Source organism: Asparagus officinalis, chromosome 7 (genome assembly GCF_001876935.1).
Source record: "Asparagus officinalis chromosome 7, Aspof.V1, whole genome shotgun sequence".
Classification (NCBI taxonomy): Eukaryota; Viridiplantae; Streptophyta; class Magnoliopsida; order Asparagales; family Asparagaceae; genus Asparagus; species Asparagus officinalis.
Window position 1 is genome coordinate 2,590,623 of NC_033800.1, and position 21,761 is coordinate 2,612,383.

Below are 21,761 nucleotides of genomic sequence, written 5' to 3' on the forward strand. Positions count from 1 at the left end.
TCTGACTCGTAGCAACTTATATATCACCGTGAGAGAAGGGAAGCAGGCGGAGGATGCCTAGGATTATAAAAGAATAAAAGACGGTTTTCGAATATTAAAAAATAAATAAATAATTTTTTTTAAAAAAAGAGGAAAATCATATATGATAACGCACTAAAACTATATGTGTAGATTTATATAAACAATGGACCACGGGGGTAACTATATTTAGATTTTTAAATAAAATTATTCTGTTTTTAGAGTTTAATATAAATTTTAAATATACGTACAGATGTAGTAGATTTCTATTCACCCTTCAACCAAATTTTGGGTCCTTCGAAGCAGAGGGATGAAAAGCACGAGCGCGGGGCTGCCGACGCGAGGAATAGCCGCGTTGGATGGCACGTGGAGCAAGAGCCCATGTCACCACTCCACCACGCACAGGAATAGACAAACAGCAGTTGTTGCCGCTTTTCAACAAAGCTTCTTTTTCTTCCTCCTCTTCTTAAAGGTTTAACAAAAGCAAAAGAGCATCGAGCAAAGAGCAAAGAGCGCAGGGGCATCTTCTCACATAGCCCCTAAACTTTGTGGTGTCTCACAAAACCCCCCCAACGTCGACATTAAACTTTTCTCACAGACCCTCCTACATAAAATTTGCAAATAACTAAAATCTCGTTGAGAAAAAAATCTAAATTTTAAGAGAGAGAGAGAGAGAGTATTGTTTGTAAATGACAAATAGCAAATTTTAATTAAAAAAAGTTCTCTCAAACAAAATTTTAATTATTTATAGATGACGTGTAGGGGTTCGGTGAGAATAGTTTGAAGTTCCGCGCAACCAAAGTTCAAGGGGTTTATGTGATGAACAAAGCTCATAGAGGTCATGTGCGGCATCCACCAAAGTTCAGGGGAGTGATGTGAAATAAACCCTCTTCTATTGAGTATTACCCTGGCCCTCCGTTTTTGTGTGTTGGAAAGAAATCCCACGGACGTTTCAGGCACTTTCACACATTCCCTCCAGTCTATAGAGTGTGCAGGATTTTCCTCTACTCGATTAAATAACTCGGACTACAAGAAGTAGGCCCAACATTTGATGTGGAAAGAACAACTACCGCATTTATCCAAAAAAACCAGTCATGCATGAGCTAAGATACGGACTAAGAATCTAAAATATCTTGTTTAAGGAGATATAACACCTTAAAAATACTTTGAACTAATATATAGATTAAATTAAATGTTAGCTTAAAAGAGGAGATTAATAACTAGAAAATCATCAAAAACAAGAGAACGTATAATCGCAGAAAAGGAAATTATAAAAGAATTGTTCTTATACTATTTAAATAGTAAAAAATCGTAATTTCTACAAATTCGCTCATGACGTAATATGTAGAATAAATATATTACCATAAATTGACTAAACCGTATTTACCCCTTAAAATATCACGATGAAATATATCCTCACTTGTTTTTATAAAAACTATATCCTTTCTTTCATAAATAGATAAATATTATAGAAGCAGAAAAATTCAACTCTTCAAACTCTTCACGGAACAAAAACTGTTTAATGTGTCATTCATAAAAACAAAGAGTGCCATTAAATATTGAATAAATTACCTGAAGTATAGAACAATATTGATACAGGGAAGATGACTTGCAAATCTCCAGTATACAGGCAGTTATTACAATATGCAGCAGTCATATTGAGGATAATATGACTCCCCATCTTCATGTATCAGACAGCGCAAGCCAGAACTCCCTTTTAATTCTTCCATTGTCCATTTCTTTCAGCGGAGCAATCAATCCCCAAATCCCTTGGTCAGATAAATATGGCACGTAGTTTTCGCATATATACGGACCATTTTCACGTAGAAGCACCAAGCTGTACACGAGATTATCTTTTATCTCCCACACCAACAGAACTTCCCGATTGACAAATTCTATACAGCCTGTTCATGGACGAAAGAAATGTGCAAAAGCTCTATTTGCTTCACTCGATCTGTTCATGGATGACGTCTTTTGAAATGGTTTCAGCTTGCTCAGTGAATGTAATATTCGGCTTGTCAGCTTCATCATTTGAAGCATTTAATTGCTTCACTCTTATCCTTACACGCTTCCCTTTAATATATCGGTATTCCCAAGTTGCTGGTGGATATTTCCTATTAAGCTGTTTGTATTTATCCATCATGCCCAATTTCTGGAAGACATTACCAACCATATTCACAATGGTTTGATCTGGCCTGATTCCAAGCTCTTCCATGTCAGCAAAAACCTGCAGTAAAACAAGATGTAGCTCAAAAGAAAAATATCTGTGATTCTGCAAAGAACCAAAGTTTCTACTAATGCGCACGTGCCTTTAGTTCTACTCCGAATGCATTGAGCCACTGTATTCATTCGGTTTTGACTCTCAAGACTAGACTGACTTGTGACACTATGATAACGAACTATGCAAATCCTATAAAAGAATAGCAAGATTACCTCAAACATCTTTTCGTTCATGCCCTCCCCATAATATATTGAGATCATTTTAATAAAGAAAACGCGAGGCAAACTTTCCAAATTTTCTGAAAATAACTTCATCCACAATTCCTCTGCCTCTTCAAGTCTACCATCCTCAGCTAAAGCATTTAACAGCGTATAGTAGGTTCCCATGGTCTTTCCTTGACCTTTGCTTAACATCCATTTTATCACCTACAATACATAAGTACGGAAGTTAGTGGGATAAGAGAAGAAAACTACAAAGAACTACCATGTATTGATTACACTAGGTGGAATGCACGTGCAATGCACGTGGTTAGATAACATGATTAAGTATTTTTGATTTTTTTTCCTAACTAAAATTTATTCATCGGTTCCACTTTAATAGTTTGTGCTTACTTTTGTCTTTAAAATTTAACATTGCGATTTTTTTTTAAGTTTGTTTAAATGAGCTATATCTAACATAAATTTTCATGTTGATATTTGAATTGATAGAAAACAAATATAATCTGAAGCTAATTTAAATTTTCATATTACTTAGATTGACATAAAACCAAGCTTTACTTGAGAAAGTATAGTGTTGAGAAAGTAAAAAATATTAAAACAGTGTTATACAAGAAAAGTAAATATTTAAAACTAATAAGGCAAGGTGATTGATTAAAAGTATGCTAAAACTAAACAAAAGATAATATAAAATTTATTCCTAATCATTAATAGATTTCATAAAAATTATAAACTAAATATTAATGCTAACTCTAGTATACTTTTATATGATAAAATCATCCATATAAGCATATAAAAGTACTAAAAAAATTTCATGAAACTCCCTTCTAAAGATTCCTAGTTTCACTCAAAACAATTAAACTATTCTATAAAATATTCTAAAAATATTGTCTTTTATTCCTTCTATTTTATTTTTTTTATTGAGCTAAGATCGGTCATTCTTCACATTTATTTTTTTCCTGGGCAATTCTATAATAGTGACTTCATCATCTACATCAATTATGACATCAGGCTGGAGTTATATTTTTTGCATTGTTATCTTTCCTAGGCTCGTTATTCTTTGATCTTTTCGTTTAACTTCACAAAGAAGTTGAATGTATTTATGATGTTCAGCACAAACTTCTTGAAATATAGACTTTAATTTTTTTCCTATTTTAATGAGAATAAATTTTAATTTCATATACATATATAATTATTTGTGTTCCAAATTTATTACTTAAATAAGATTAAGAGTTACCTTTTTTTCATCTACAATGAATTCTTCTGATATGTATCCAAAAAGAGTTTCTACTATGTCAATAATATTACTTTTGCTCTATCTTTATCATTTTTCACAAAGATCTGAATTAAATACATGTATTTTTCATAAACAATTTGTCTTAGATTATAGTATTAATATTTAATTTCTTTAGTATTTGAAAAACAAAGTATAAAATTTATGAATACTTACTAATTTTTTTATATCTTCCATGGAGAATTCTTCTTTAATTGATATAAAATTGTTAAATTATTCTTCAATAAAACTCAGTCGGTGCTTTTTTGATTTATTTCAGTCGCTTTATCATTTGCAATGGAAATATTTTGATTCTTTTGAATGATATATTCGAACATTCTAAAAGTTTCTCCATATGTAATTCATTGTATTATTTTACCTTATAAATATTACTAACATCATAGATTAATGTTTCTAAATTATAATCAATCGATGCTAAGCTATCATTTTTATGGATTTAAACATCTATCAATTAAATGTTACTAATATGTTTTTGCTGCTCCAACTTATTAGTAAAATTACATGCAATTACTTTGATTTATATTGTGACAATAATTTTAAAGCTACCATATATTTTTTTTAAAAATTTTATTCTTTAACCGAATATTTTTAATCAATCCTTACTTTTGTTTACCAGCATCAACTTAAAAATTCAAAATTAGAATTATATATATATATATATATATATATATTATATATATATATATATATATATATATATATATATATATTATATATATATATATATATATATAATATATAGAATACGCAAATATTTACATATTTCTTTGAAAGAATACCAAATAATTACACATTTCTTTGCCAAGTTTTAAATTTTAAACTCTTTTTGTGGTTTTGAACTTTAAGGGTGCGATTTGTAATTTTTAAAACTTTTGGAGTGTTTTTTTAAAAAATACTTTTAAGTTTGGCAGTTATAACTTCTATGTTTCATGTGTCGGTAGTAATTTTTAAATGTCAGAATATTTCCTACAACTCTGAAAATCTAAGCATTCTTTTTGTAATTATTAAAATTGTAGATTAATTTTTGAAAAACTCAAATATCATCAGTCTGCAATAATTTCCAGATTTAATGTGTACTTGTTAGAAATTTTAAAATTTTAGATTTTTTGCGATTTTTAAATTTTGAAGATGTCTTTTGTTGTAATTGTTTATAACTTTAAGGTTAATTTTGGTAAATTTTAAATTTTTAGGTGCATGAAGGTTGTAGGCGTCAAAAAATGCTGAAAGATATCCAAATACAGCTTAAGAGGAGATCATCCAAAGATCAAAAGAATACAAGAAACAAGTGTTTGCTGTCTTGGGCGCCAGACAGTGTTTTACTGTCTCGCCAGACAGTGTTTTACTGTCTCGCCAGACAGTGTTTTACTGTCTCGTCAGACAGTGTTTTACTGTCTCGCCAGACAGTGTTTTACTATCTCGCACGCCAGACAGTCCAGAGAAGTTCAGAAACTGCCAAGACACGTGGCCATTCACTGTTAAAGAACGTGGGAGACTGTTACAAACTAAAAATACCCCCACTAACTTCATAAAATGATGATATTTAAATAGTGGGACAGCGGTTACAAAAGGGGAAGCATTTTAAGGCGTTCTTCTCAAGAGAGAGAGAGGGTTTTTCATAAAATTAGAGAGCATTTTTAGAGCAATTCGAAGAGCATCGAGCAAATTGGAGCATATCTGAGCATAGAGAGCAGAGAGAAAACAACAAGAATTGAGTTCCTCGCGTGATTCCTTGAGATTCGAGCTTTGACTTGATCTTAAGAAGAGTGATCGTCTTACTTTGATAAGATATTCACTTAAAATTCCTACTTCGATAAACGAAGGAAGAATCTTTAAACCCCTCACAATCTGTGATTTGGTGGTCCACGAGTCAAAGCACTCCCGACACAGGCAAAGTCATACAAAACAGGAGTCGATAAACGATTTCTGTGTTATTTTCCAAGAGAGTTGTAATTTGCTTACTTTTCGTTGTAATTCTCTGTAAACAATTTAAGTTATAATGGAATCTACGATGAAAACGACTCTCGACGAAAACAAACTGGCGACCACAGTGTGAGCCAACGGTCTCGCTACCGAGACCATCGTGTCGCAGCCGATCAATATACTGATTGAGTCCATGGTTGAATATGAATTCGACCAAGCAAAGTTTGAGGAATATCTGTCATCCTCATCCTCAAAGTCTTCCTCGCCTCACAAATGCAGGAAGATTCCATCTTCTAAGAAGGTTTTTAAGTTTTCGACTCCGTCGAACACTACAGATGAAGACTCTCGCTTGATTGTTGCTGAGGATTCTACCAGCAATCTCTTTGCTCATAATGACTCTTCTCCAATTAAAGAGTCATTGAATCAAAGCTCGCCGGCACTAACAAAGAGGGCTCATCAGAGACAACGTCAGCGCCGCGCTCGCCAAATGGCTAGGGCCTTGGAACAAACCGACGGAGTTCGTTATCACGCAGACTTAGAGTCGAGGAGGCGAGTGGTTCAGTTATCTCAACGACCAATCACTCATATCTCTGCTAAACTAACGACGGATAAATGGACTTTTATCAAAAGGGCTCGCTCGACCCTCAAAGAACGTATATAAAAGCGTCGTGCAAACGCTGCTCATGCCCGTGCTCTCTTACAACAAAGACGAGAAAGAAACAAGGAAACGGTGGCCAAAGAACCACCAAAACTCTGCAAAGTTTGGATTCCAAAGTCTGGAGTTGTGCAAAATCAGCATTCGGAGCCCGTTAAGACTCCACACCCGCAAGGGGGTGGTTCTAAACGTGTGACTCTTGACATAACCTTGGATCGCTCAAAGGCAAAAATAAGTTGTCCTGAAAATGCCAATAAGGCTTTACACCCACAGAAGAAGACGTGTTCGCTAAAAAACATCGTTATACCTGGGAGGTCATACCAACAGACGATCGGATTTTTCGGCAATCATACCAATGAATCGTACTATCAAGTTGTGGGTGTGAATAAATTTCGAAAGAGAATTATTCGAGAAATAAGCTCTCATTGTTCCTATGCGCGACTCATTAGAGCAGCATTTTTGAAATATGACTACTCCAAACGAGAAGCCATCCCGCAAAAAATCTCAGTGTTCTAGAGGCTTTTTACCGAAATATCAAAGCCCAAGTCGAGACATTTCCGCAAGAAGCTTGTTGTTCAAGATGATGAATTCCCTGAAGTCACCATCAACATGGCTGATAAAGAAAAAATCTAAATGGCATTCAAATGAGTCAAATCCCGACTATTCTCCGGAAGGAAAAGTCAATTCAAGAATTGCTCAACAGATGTCTCGACTCCGGTTAGGAGCCATCAGACATAGGGACTACAAGAGAATGCATGAAGGAATGTCTTCGGAGGATGAACTCTCGGACACCTGTTCTGCGATCGTTTCTGATGATACAATGTCTAGCACGGGACAAACCAAAGAAGTGTTCACAATCACTTCTGATCAGTTTGCTCAAATGCTTCAAGAAGCTCTAGCCAAGCAACGTGAAGAAATTAAAGCTGAGATGAAGACAGAGATGGAGTTGGCTATCCAACAAATGAGAGAATTGCTAGCTTAACGGCCTTAACCTCCTGAGTCCAGTCAGCGAGCTGAATCCAGCCGCCACACTCAGAATGTTGTAGATGATAGTGATCCAGAAATAGATAAAATCATTATGGCTGATACACCTCCTAATAATAATAACGCTGGGGGTGGTTCAACGGATCCTCCTAACAATAATATTAGGGGTGGTTCAATTGCACCTCTTAATAACACTTGGGATAGCCCAATTATTTCTGCTCAACATCACTCAAAAAGATATGAAGATGAGGATAAGAAGATGCAAGACCTTGAAGACAAAGTCAATGCTTTGATGTCCGCTCAGGAAGTAAATAAGACGGGTATTCCGTGTCCCTATCCAAGAAAATGAGATTCAATACCGTACACTGTGGAGCGCTTAATGATTCACGGTCCTCCACCACAAAATCCCTCACTGATCAAATTAATTGACGGTGGGTCCTCCACCACAAAATCCCTCACTGATCAAATTAATTGACGGTGGGTCCACCAAAATTCTTCACGGTTGAATCCATTCAAACCCCCACTGTGCCTAAGCCTTTAACACTCCCACTGTTAAAGTCCTGACACGACATCCTAAATTTCAATCAGCTGATCCATAAAGATTATCAAACCCCTTCGTGTTAAGTCCTTATCGCTTGACACCAAAAACTCCCACCAGGTGTTGTGTACAAGTTAACATTCCCATCGTTATTTGAACCTTGCTCCCACTTCTTATTTGGTCAAACCTTCCTACAGTTAGGACCAAAACCAAAATCTCCTCTCGATTCCTTCCATGAAAGAGAGGTCCACAAATTGAATGATCAAACCTTTGAACAGTTAGGATCGTCTCAAATTCTCATTTGGTCAAACATTCCTACAGTTAAGACCAAAACCAAAATCCCCTCTCAATTCCTTCCATAAACGAGAGGTCCACAAATTGAACGATCAAACCTTTAAACAGTTAGGGTCGTCTCAAACTCCCATTTGGTCAAACCTTTAAACAGTTACGACCAAAGTCGAAATCCCCTCTCGATTCCTTCCATGAACGAGAGGTCCATAAATTAAACGATCAAACCTTTAAACAGTTTGGATCGTCTCAAATTTCCATTTGGTCAAACCTTTAAACAATTAAGACCAAAACCAAAATCCCCTCTCGATTCCTTCCATGAACGAGAGGTCCACTTTAAAATTGAACGATCAAACCTTTAAACAGTTAGGATCGTCTCAAACCCTCATTTGGTCAAACCTTTAAACAGTTAGGATCAAAGCCAAAATCCCCTCTCGATTCCTTCCATGAACGAGAGGTCCACAAATTGAACGATCAAACATTTAAACAGTTAGGATCGTCTCAAACCCTCATTTGGTCAAACCTTTAAACAGTTAGGACCAAAACCAAAATCCCCTCTCGATTCCTTCCAAGAACGAGAGGTCCACAAATTGAACGATCAAACCTTTAAACATATAGGATCGTCTCAAACTCCCATTTGGTCAAACCTTTAAACAGTTAGGACCAAAATCGGAATCACCTCTCGATAAATGAAAGGTTTCCACACATTCCCCACTCGGTCAAACCTTTAAACAATTAGGACCAAAGTTAAAATTCCATCTCGATAAACGAGAAATCCTCTTTTAGATTGGATAATCAAACCTTTAAACGGTTAGGATTATCTAAATCTTCTCGATTCTTAGAGTTGAGATCACACTCTTAGTCTCACCCTTCAGATTCTTGAAGTAGATTCTTGAAGTAGAGATCCTACTTTGAATTCCTTTTGCATCAGGAGATAGAATATAAAATTCTTCCTCTCCGATTTTGGGTTTATCTCTACCAACAAACAAGAGACCAACAAGAGACCAGGAGATAGAATATAAAATTCTTCCTCTTCGATTTTGGGTTCATCTCTACCAACAAATAAGAGATTGAGAGATAGAATATAAAATTCTTTCTCTCCGATTTCGGGTTCATCTCTACCAACAAAAAAAAGACCAGGAGATAGAATATAAAATTCTTCCTCTCCAGGGTCGGGTTCATCTCTACCAACAAAAAAAAGACCAGGATACTCCAATAGGTACACGAGTCTAAACTGTTTTCCTACCCTTAACAGGAAGTTTTTAGAGAATATTACTCTGAATATTCTTAAGAATAACCTGACAAACTCTCAACGGGTGTATAAGTATCAATTTGATGACAGAAGCTGAACTCACAAGTACAAATACCAGCTTCGATTCAAAATCTCGACAACGGTCAAGCGATAAACGTAGTACCGGAAGAATCTTAGCTATTCTACAAAACACTAAATAGATTGAGAGATAAAGAGGTCAAGAATTGAAGCCATTTACGGGTCCTATTACACGATTTATTCAACCAAGTATTGAAAGGAGTGTAAGTTAGACCCGTCTTATCCAAAGTGTCTCAGACTCCTCTATAAAGGAATGAGTCTGGAATACTTTGGAGGGGGTATCTGTAGGCGTCAAAAAATGCTGAAAGATATCCAAATACAGCTTAAGAGGAGATCATCCAAAGATCAAAAGAACACAAGAAACAAGTGTTTGCTGTCTCGGGCACCAGACAGTGTTTTACTGTCTCGCCAGACAGTGTTTTACTGTCTCGCACGCCAGACAGTCCAGAGGAGTTCAGAAACTGCCAAGACACGTGGTCATTCACTGTTAAAGAACGTGAGAGACAGTTACAAACTAAAAATACCCCCACTAACTTCATAAAAAGATGTATTTAAATAGTGGGACAGCTAGGGGTGTGCACGGTTCGGTTCGGGTCGGTTTTTACTAAAATTTGAACAACCGAACCGAACCACCCATTTTTCAAAACCGAACCGAACCGTTGCAAGTCGGTTCGGTTCGGTTTGTTCGGTTCTAACTTCACCATCAACATTTTCAGAATGATTTAAACACAATACAATCCAAGCCAAATAACTAAACACAACACAGATTAGTAACAATACTTAGAACCCCACACAACTCATTCATCAATATCATTTTCCCGATTGCCACCAGCAGGCATGTTGTCGTCACCTGCGGAAAGAGAGAGAGAGAAAGAGAAGGTAAGATTCTGAAGAGGAAATGTTCTACTGAGCAGACAAGCTATAATCACTATTGCCCTTGGCTTTCTATATTATAACAATCACACAACCAAGAAAAAAGGAACAAAACAAAGATCTATATAATTTTTCTGTGGAGTAGCCATCTCGGATCTTTACACTCAACATCTAAGTCACATCCAAGACCATATCATTAAAAACTAATCAAAAAAATTTTATACTGTCTTGATTGCATACATTTCATACAAAACTAGTTCAAAATCATAGGGGAAAAACATGATAGTGGATGACGATTTTGAATATTCAATTATTCCATTTATTTCTAACAGGAACAAGAACACATAATTAATGGACCTCTCAAACAAAACCAATTCAAAAATTAAAGATCAAATATTAGACTAAGAAAATGGAAAATTAAGCTCCACCATAAAAATCAAACCCACAAATTAATTGGCTTGAACAACGATGACGGAGGCCGTCATGTCCTTGAACTCGCTGAAATCAATCAACCCATTATCGTCCCATCAACGCTAACGATCATGGAGTTCACCCTCTCCAGGCTCTCTCCGTCCTCGTCGAAGACCCCGAACGCCTCCCTCATTTCCGTGTCGTCCACGTCCGCCACCTCGCACGGCGGGAGGGCGTCGCTGAGGGACTGGTGGAAGGCTTGGAAGGCGTCGAAGTCAAGGCCGTCGGGGACGCTCCCGTCGGTGGCAGAGGGGAGGAGGAAGGGGGAGAAGAGGGAGGAGAGACTGAAATATAATGTTGAGAGAGATTTAGGGGAATCTGGGGGAATGGGTTCTGACGAGGAGGTTGAAATAATGGAGGGTTTGCTTGAAGAGGGAATTGAGGAGGGAGTTCCAGAGGATGAGGTTAGGGTTAGGAGACAGTCGGATCTGAGAAAAGTTGAGAGAGTGAGAGCTGGCGGCTGGCGGAATGAGGATGATGAGTTTAGGTAGGGTGTGAGGCGGCGCGGTTCGGGTAATTGGTTGAAAATTTTTCAACCCGACCCGAACCGATTTATTAAAACAACCGACCCCGACCATGAATTTCGGTCCGTTCGATCGGTTTTTTTCGGTCTGAACCGAACCATACTCACCCCTAGGGCAACGTTACAAAAAGGGAGCATTTTAAGGCGTTCTTCTCAAGAGATAGAGAGGGTTTCATAAAATTAGAGAGCACATTTTTAGAGCAATTCGAAGAGCATCGAACAAATTGAGCAGATATGAGCATAGATAGCAGAGAGAAAACAACAAGAAATGGTTCTCGCGTGATTCCTTGAGATTCGAGCTTTGACTTGATCTTAAGAAGAGTGATCGTCTTACTTTGATAAGATATTCACTTCAAATTCCTACTTCGATAAACGAAGGAAGAATCTTTAAACCCCTCACAATCTGTGATTTGGTGGTCCACGAGTCAAAGCACTCCCGGCACAGGTAAAGTCCCACAAAACAGGAGTCGATAAACGATTTCTGTGTTATTTTTCAAGAGAGTTGTAATTTGCTTACTTTTCGTTGTAATTCTCTGTAAACAATTTAAGTTTTAATGGAATCTACAATGAAAACGACTCTCGACGAAAACAAAGGTAATCTCTTGAATTCATCTTTTGTTATTTGCAAATTTTAAAATTTTAGAATTTAATTGTGGATTTTTATAATTTGAACTTTGAGGGTGTTTCTATAATTTTTGAGACATTGAATGTGTTAATTGGAAATTTTAAAGTTTTCAGAGGTTGCTGTTAATTTCTTAATGTTGTGTTTGTTATTCTAAGTTTGAAATGTTAAAAATTTTCAAGTGCATCATGGTAATCTCTTGAATTCATTTATGTTGTTTGAAAATTTTGAAATTTTAGAATTTCAGGATGCTTATTTGTAATTTAAACTTTTGAGGATGTTTCTATGATTTTTTTGACATTCAAGTGTTAACTGTAAATTTTAGATTCTTCATAGACTGTTATTAATATCTTGATTAATGTTGTTTTAAGTTTTGAAATGTTAGGATGTTTTTTATAATTTTAAACTTTTCAGGATATTTTGTGTAATTTTAAAACTTTTAGGTTTTTTTTTTGCAATACTTCATGTATTATAGTATATTAGCTAAATATAATTTCTTTATCTTAACAAACTAATACCGTAAAGCTATTGTATATATTTTATTAATATTTTTTAAATTATTGAGTTATAGATAGTTCACGTAAGATTAGGATATGATATAATTATAATTAGGATGGATTAAGATATAAATAAATATACAAAATAGTGAAGGGTAATATTGACCATGAAAAGATTTTTTCGAATTTGTGCTTTTAAATGGAGTATGACTAAGTGGAATGCACGTGCAATGCGCGTGGTACGTGCCTGCACGTGGTCAAATATTATAAGGACAAATTTTTGAAACCGACCTTTTTTCAACTTTATTGGGCAAAATCGACCACATGGGAAAAAAATAGGCAAAACCGACCCTTTTCAAAAGAAAAGGGTCGGTTTTGCAACTATGGAGGTTTTACGAAGTGCACGGGACTACTAGTCCCGTGCACTTCGTTGTCAAGAGAGATTGCTGGAAACAAAGTGCACGGGACTAGCAGTCCCGTGCACTTTGTTTCCAAGAGCCCTTCAATTCAAATGTCTAGTTGCCTTCTATTACCTTGGAAAGACCTCAACTATTCCCTTGTTTATAGAAGAAAAATGGGTATTGGTTACTGTTTCCATTGGCTATGATGCACGCGAAGGTCATCATCTTAACCTTCCCCATTTTATCAACTCTCTCACATCAAGCTTGACAATTTATTATATAATGTTGGTTCGGTGGGGGGCAATGAGCTTTCCCTAGCTAGCAATTCACCAATTGATATTTGCGTATTGGACAACATAAGGGAAAATTCAGTTCGAGTACATCTTCATCCCCATTTCTTTTAAGCTGGAAACAAAGTGCACGGGACTACTAGTCCCGTGCACTTCGTTGTCGAGAGAGCCTGCTGGAAACAAAGTGCACGGGACTAGTAGTCCCGTGCACTTCATAAAACCTTCACAATTGCAAAACCGACCCTTTTCTTTTGAAAAGGGTCGGTTTTGCCTATTTTTTTTCCACGGGGTCGATTTTGCCCAATAAAGTTGAAAAAGGGTCGGTTTCAAAAATTTGTCCATATTATAATTATTTACTTTAAATTTATTTATTTACTATAACATGGTTGTAAAAAAACTTTATAATTATTATAATATATTAAATTTTTTTGGATATTTCCATGTGTGATTTTAACATTTTGTGTTCCAGAAAAATAGTGATGTTTAAAGCCTTAAAATATTAATAATTTAAGATTAAATAGTAATTTCAATGTATAGTTTCAAAATATTAATGATGTAAGGGACCAATATGAAAAACTATTATTATTAATAAAAAATAAATTCTTGAGTTCATCAAGGAAAATTGTAGGTTTTATCTAGTCATTAAGGATTTTGTTCAGTTATAAAAAAATCACTTTAACCTGTTGTTTACTTTCACTTGTTGTTTATCTAACGATTGAGTATTATAAATATTCAAGAAAATTTTTCTAAAATTTTCTAAGTTAGAACGTGCAAATTCAATCAATAAAGAAAATATAAATTATGTGATCAATTCCAAAATCTGATGTTGTACTCTTTTTATATCTTTTCAAATACTAATTGATCTATCAAAACAATTACTCTCTGGTTTTAAAAAATTATAAAATATAGTCTGAGAATGATTTGTACATACTATGCACTCATATTGATTGAATTTTAATAAAATAATTTTATATCTATCCAATGTCAAACAACATTCAAAAATTTAACTTAAGGAGTTAGAAAAATATAATATCTGCAATAATAGTTATATCCAAGCTGTGAGCTTCATAAACTTATAAGAATATGAGCAATACAAAATGACAACTTAATATACTTTGTCAAATAATTTATTACAAATTATGAATGATAAGGAAAATCAGAACGATCATATACTCATCCTAAATAAATATTAAATTTCTCTTAAAGATTCTTATAGCAAAAGATTTGTAGAGTGGATGTGTAGGATAAATTTAATGACAGGTAACCCAAACTAATTCATTGAGTGATAGACTTGCTATAAACTCCACTCTTATAATATTGATATCACATGTGTCTTAAGTTGTGCTTTTGTTTAAGAGTTAGTTTTAGAAAACTCCCCCACAATTATGGAGGGCATGACAAACCCCAGGCAAAACTATTTAAGACTGAGTAAATCTCTGTCAAGTTTTGTAGATAATCTATCTCAACTTTAAAATTTTTGATTTAACCCTAGTGAACTTTTCTCACTTAAACCCAACCTCTCAAAACTAACATCATAAAATCTTATTTATTACGTGACAAGTACTTTACTTGAAAAGACCAAAATATCAATCAATCATAAAAGAATTACATTGGCTTTTGTCAGATAAAAGAGGTGATATAGAGAGAAAAATTGTAAATTGGTTGTGATCCTTTTATTGTCGGTTGAGGGTTTCTATTTAATTAAAATTACTTTCTTCAAGAGGGTATTTTTTCCAAATCATATATCGAAGTAACTATGTTAAGGGGGTTTGCTGATAGAAGTGTAAAAGATTAGGGGAGTTTTTATGAGATACGCTATAGTTAAGAGATATTTTCTAACATTGCACCAAAATTGAAAGGGTTATCATCCATAACACCTCACATAATGAGGGGGTTTTGTCAAATTAATCACTTGAGTGTGTTTTTTAAGACAATCCCCATAGTTGAGAGGGTTTTTTTAAAAATTAACACTTCTTTTAATATGGCTTATTTATAATTTGTCCCTCAAAATTTTAATAATTTAATACTAGTCCTTAAATTTATGCGCAATTTCAAAAATTTGTGGGAATAACATAGAATCATTGGATATTTAAAATCAATGAACTAATATCTAAATAAACTTTACATATTTACTCTTATAGGCACTCTATTAAATATTGACCAATACATTGCTATATCGGTCAATATATCGGGTTAAAGACTTTATCTTGCTAATATTTTATATTATTTTCTTTTGTTTGTTGACTTTTTTGATAAATCGACCATTATAAAAAATATGGCTGATATATCCCTTTGAAGATATCGAGAAAATCATGTTATTTTTTAATTTGATTACGGGCTGGGGTTTGGTACGGGCTGGGGTTTGGATCGTGTTTGGGAAATAAAATTAGAACCTGTAAAATCCACAAAGGTCATAATTCTCCTCCCAAATCTCTCCACTCTAGGCTCTCCCAAATCTTAAACATATATCTTGATGCAAATTCTCAATTCTCCTCCCAAATCTCTCCACTCTAGGCTCTCCCAAATCTTAAACATATATCTTGATGCAAATTCTTATGTTTAAACTTCATAAATAAGTTAGATTCTCTCCCAAATCTTAAACATATATCTTGATGCAAATTCTTATGTTTAAACTTCATAAATAAGTTAGATTACATATTACAATGTCATGTTATGTATGAATATTTACTCATATGACACCCAGTCTTAACATATCCCTAATTTTTGCTACCCGATATCATGGAATTTAGTTTTTCAATATTTATTTGATGTCAAACACTTTATACTAGTCCTTCAAAAGTCTCCTCTAAAGTTTTCTAAGCGAAGTATATAATTTTAAGAAATAATTCAAAATCTTGAGACTCATACAAAATATGATGCTTTACTTTTTTTTCACATCTCCTCTACTATATAAATATAAGCTAAGCATCTGGTCTCATATTGTATGATGAATATTATTTGTCAATAGGAACATATACTATTGTTTATAGATAACAAAAGTTTCAAATCTTTTCTAGGCTTAACTAAACTTAAATACCTTATAGTTAACCAAAATTATATTTATATACCTCCATTTGCATCTTGCTACACTTTTTTAAAATTTTAGATAATGTATCTTGATGCGCTTAAATGTCCTAATGTTTTCTAAAATTTAATGATTGTACCTTCTGTCTTGTTACCTAAATATAAGAATACTCTTTGTAATTTTCCTATATGAGTTTTATGGTATAATTTTAGGATAATTCTATGTTTTCTATTATTTCCATAACTACTTTATTGACATGCAATTATCTATTAATATATTATTATACATTACTAATAATTAATATGATGTAGAGTTTTATAATAACGTTGGAAGTTCTAAAGATCAAATTATGCAAACTTAAAGTGACATATAATATAATTAATTAACGATGATAATTAATTTAGTTTAGTTAGTATTAGAATGTAATATCAAAAGAGAATAGGGGTAATATAGTTCTAGGCTTAACTGAACTTAAATACCTTGTAGTTAACCAAAATTATATTTATATACCTTCACTTGTATCTTGCTACACTTTTTTTAAAATTTTAGATAACGTATCTTGATGCGCTTAAATGTCCTAATGTTTTCTAAAATTTAATGATTGTACCTTCTGTCTTGTTACCTAAATATAAGAATGCTCTTTGTAATTTTCCTATATGAGTTTCATGGTATAATTTTAGGATAATTCTATGTTTTCTATTATTTCCATAACTACTTTATTGACATGCAATTATCTATTAATATATTATTATACATTACTAATAATTAATATGATGTAGAGTTTTATAATAACGTTGGAAGTTCTAAAGACCAAATTATGCAAACTTAAAGTGACATATAATATAATTAATTAACAATGATAATTAATTTAGTTTAGTTAGTATTAGAATGTAATATCAAAAGAGAATAGGGGTGATATAGTCCTTAGAAAGTTTTTCCACAACTCCCTCTTTTAAAGGGAGTATGATATGATATGATATGATATCCACAATAATAATAATAGCAACAATGTTATATTGTTATGAATCCAAAGAACAGTATACTGAACATTCCAGAATACCTGAATCATTCTCTTCCATTCCTTTTGAATCTCAAGGGTCTTCAGTGCCTTCTTAACTACAATCAATGGGAACTCCAACTCCCAAGCTACAAATGAATCAAGAGCTCCGTATACTTCCTCCTTGACATTTGATAATCCTTTGACCTGTAGAGTAAATAGCAACATAAACATAAAGACTCAAAGCCAGCAAAAACATTTTAAACAAAGTTAATAACTAATAGCAGAGAAGAAACATTATATATGATGTAACGTAAGGAATGGTTACTTCTTAGTTCTTACAGCATTACACTTCCTTTTAATGATATGCATAGAACCAAAACATATCGCAGTTAATTTGCCTCGACTTGCTTAAAGTTATTAAATAAGAGAAAAGAATAGGGAGTAACTTGAATTCTGAATATTTTTCCAGTGTCATTTGATAAGGTAACATGATTGAATATTTACCAAGGGACTATTACGCCTTGTCATCTTTTAGCCTCATTTGTAGGAAGCATTCATACATAAAAGAAAATATGAACAAGGATCTATATACAGCATATAGGTCTATCCATTATTATCGTCCATATAATCATTGTATTTTCGATAACATTCAATCTTACAAATGCAAGAAATATCAAAAGGTTGGCGTCAAATGGAAGATACAGTGCAATTGCTGCATATGGAAACATAAAAAAATATTCAAAGTATTCATGATATACACTACATAGACCTGTAAGTTACACTTTGGTTAATTATAACTTCCATTACTAATAATATCCCATGTCTGCTTTATTGTAGTACCATTAAACTAATTAAATGACGAATAATCTTACACAATCGACAAGCTTCTGTGATTTGGAGATGGTGCCAATTCTCTTCCGAGATTTCCATACGCGAGGGTATCTCGGTCTTGGACCCCTTGCACCACATACCTGACATACATGAATAGAACCACATGTTAGTCAAGTGACAAGAAAAAGATCAATGAAAAATCATATTACCATACAAATAGTAGTGAACATGAAGGCTCTCATGTATGCAGATTTCTAGACTCAAACAAATAATTAATGCGTAGCTCAATTCAATTAACTGAGTTTTAAAATGAGAAAGCAAGTGATTAAGTACCTAGTTGAAAACTGGTACTAAAGCTTCTACAAATGCTTCAAGGAGAACTCCTATACTATCGCAAATCAGACAATTGACATAATAAAATGCAACCTTGGGTTGATCTATATTGCTAAGAATTCTTTGAAGAGTGAGATCATGGTCAATTGGAGAACGATTTACATAGAAAAAGGGCATGCACATGCACATAGCAAATGGAGATAAGGAAACACACCTCATGCTTCCATTACATTTATCTCATGGGCAGCAGTCATTGTTTAGCTACTGGAAAGCATGGTTTGACAAGACGGCCAACAAATTTACAAAGAACACCAAAACTAAACTCCTTTTTTTCAGATAAAGAGAAGATATGCCAAGTTTTATTAATTTAGAAATCACCTAATGTAGGAAGTGGAGATCATGGAGTCATAGCTTGCCATCATGTATAGCATTGAATCTAGACTAACTTCATTTCTTGAATTTGGAACATGGATGTTAAGTTTTTGTATTACAAACATTGCTGCATCTCCTAACAGTTTTCCATAACTCTGACAATTAACCACCAAAATATAATTTACGAGTATAAATATGTCATTCTCTACCATCTAATGCAGGAACTATATCTTATGAATACTTGCATTTCTTTTTTGTTCATAGGAATCTCACCTTTATCAAACATTCAATATAAACGTGTTTGTCAGTGTTACTAGTTGTGCTTGTGTCTATTCTACTCACTAACATACAAGGCACATGATTTTACAAGTGATACAACTAATGTGCATGCATTCACCTGTGCGATACTATTGTTTATTGTATAATTTAGGTGGGTAAACAGCTATTGGAAAAAAATAATTCAAGAGCTGGAAAACTCAATAAGGGAACTCACCACTAGAGTACTGAACTTTTGGGGAACATTGATCACTTCCAATCTTCTTCTTATAATTGATGGTGGTGGATATTTCAGGCTTAGCATCCTGAACATCTTAATAAATCATTTATGGAAAGAAATGTCCATACCGTGATAAAGATAAAAATGTTAAAGAAATATCAAAACGAAATCAGAGCAAGTCCCTTTTAGTTTAATCCCCATTAGCTAGCCCCATAGTCCAACCGGAGAGCAACAGGATACTGAATTGAATAATGATCAGGAAACACGGCCTATTCATATGAGTTTATATATTTATCTCTTGGCATGCTTGCAGGTAATGGATTAAAGAAAACTCCAAATAGATATATCTTCGTTATCAAGGCGATTACTCCACTCAACCTTAAGAAGGGTCATTTCCTATCATAAGCTCAGGTTACTCTTTCACGCCAAAGAAGCCAAGCTTGATAACAAGAATCTAGTAGACTTTACAAGTAAAGTGGAGATTCACTTTCAATCATAGTTAAGGAATAAGGCTATCGACTTTATAATTCTTGATCAAAATCTATAGAAACCTAGGATAACTGACCCCTAATTGCGGTCTTTTAGAAGGAGAAACCTAATCCCTTATAAACGCATAACTGACTCCATATTTAGTCAATGTGCGACTAAATGGGCCCTAACGTACCACTATGTTTCCACAGTCCTAGCACCCATGCGGGCTGGTTTTTCACTAGTCTAGTTCGGGTTGAACACTGCAATTCCCGTGTCACTCCTTTAGCTTTGCACTAGATTAGTCTGCACCATTCGCTTGCAACTAGGAAGATGAGATTGGCTCTAATACAATTTGCAAGAGTCCTAGAAGAAGTCACCCCTAAAAGCTAGGGATTAGACGGAGGAAACCCAGAATCTCTTACAAACCCATATATAGTGGCGGATCCAGAAAATTTTTCTTGGAGGGGTGGACGACTGGTATCTATTTACCTAACAATATAATACAAATAATAAAACTATAGTACACAATGTGAATGTACTCGATACACTTTATCAGCTACATCGTATCGTGTTTTGCAATGTGATAGATAAACAAACATGAGTATTTTTCACTAATTTACTTTCACTAATGAAATCTAAAGATGTATACTTGCTAGTTAAAATACTCTACAAAATCCAATTCTTTTTTATGGAAATTTATGTTGGGGTGGTTAACAAGAACCTTTTAGTAAATAAGTTCTTCGAATATCATCTCGGTCATTTGGGTGATACTCTAAAATACTCGGTCAAGTTCACTCCGTTGCTTTGGTTTGTACTAGTTTGTGAATTCTCAAGGTTGTTTAAACCTGGAATAGGTGATTGTTGCTCTTGCTCAAACTTTCTCTTGAAATATCTATCCATCACCGGGAAATTTTTTTTAAAGCAAGATAATCAACAAAGTTCTTCCAATTCACTTTTCCCAAATACATAAATAATAAGTTCTAGCTTAAAAAGAACAACTAAATTTAACATGAAGTGCATTTCTTCTCTTATGGATTATCAAACATCACCATTCACCAACTCTTTTAAGCCAGCAAAAAATAAAAAATAAAAAATAAAAAAAGAAGATTCACTCACCAAATCACAAGGACATAAACAGTTATTATGAGGAGATTTATAGGCCAATTAAAATTCATGAAACTACAAGTCATCTCTTCTACCTTTTCCCCTTTTTTTCTAAGTATAAAAAGAAAGCTGATATTTTTCTAGTAATTTAATTTGGGTAATTTTATGAGTTTTTCGGTTTTCGGATCTTTACCTAGGGTTTGGACGGATTGCTGGAGGAGACGAGAAGGCTCGAATGCGGCGACGCGGGCGGCAGTGCGGCGGTGGCCGACGGGGGGACGCTACTTTTCTGAGGCTACAGAGAGAGAGAGAGAGAGAGAGAGAAGCTTTGGTAGTGGATAAATGGCTGTCGGGTTTAGTATTTGGGCCTCTGGTAAAGTTATAGTACATGGGCCTACTAAATTTCAGAAGGATTAAATCTAAATGAGTTATGTGATTCTATAAGATCTGCCGGGCTGGGCTGGGCTGGGGTTCAAGGAGCAAAATTATAATATTGCTAGGGCGGGGTACGTATGAAACGTCAACTTTATAGTTTTCTAGTGCCAGGCATAGTAACAAGCACCATAACATGTCTTCAAGAATCAAAGATACGCCTGTTACCCATTATGCTCTGACAATTTTGTCAATATATGTTGATTTGCAAGAATGGTTCTGATACCGCTCGTTAAGTTGAGAGAGTTGATGGACAATAAAAAATATTTTATTATTATTTTTAGTAGTACGACCTTCAAGACTCTCTATAATGCAAACGCTCTCTCTATTTCATACTACTGCATTACTATACTCTTTCGAAAGCACTCGAATCTTTTTCTTTTCCTCTTTATTTCTCTCTCTTTGTTTTTCTCTTGCTGTTAGGATGCATTCAATTCCGACTAAACCTGAGGGGATTTATATAGACTAAGCTATGTGGTTGGTGCACGTTATACAAGGGTGGATGGTTACTATATGGTTGGTGGTTTAGTATGTGGAGCTCTTGGTATGTGAGAGAG

General features: G+C 34.2%; 1 protein-coding gene across 2 annotated transcripts; it reads right to left on the reverse strand.

The window, feature by feature from the left end:
* Positions 297–21,102, reverse strand: LOC109848891 (pentatricopeptide repeat-containing protein At4g21190). 2 transcript variants are annotated; one of them, XR_002248937.1, is made up of 7 exons: positions 20,966–21,102; positions 19,195–19,282; positions 18,038–18,136; positions 17,226–17,369; positions 2,452–2,664; positions 1,591–2,245; positions 297–622 (listed from the first exon to the last, which is right to left on the reverse strand). XR_002248937.1 is itself a non-coding variant. In XM_020418609.1 (6 exons), the coding sequence occupies exons 2-6, from the start codon at positions 19,279–19,281 to the stop codon at positions 1,964–1,966; spliced, it is 825 nt and encodes a 274-aa protein (XP_020274198.1). In that variant the 5' UTR covers position 19,282; positions 20,966–21,102; the 3' UTR covers positions 1,553–1,963. The 2 variants fall into 2 exon arrangements, 1 of the variants encoding a protein (XP_020274198.1); XM_020418609.1 differs by lacking the exon at positions 297–622 and having other exon boundaries at positions 1,553–2,245.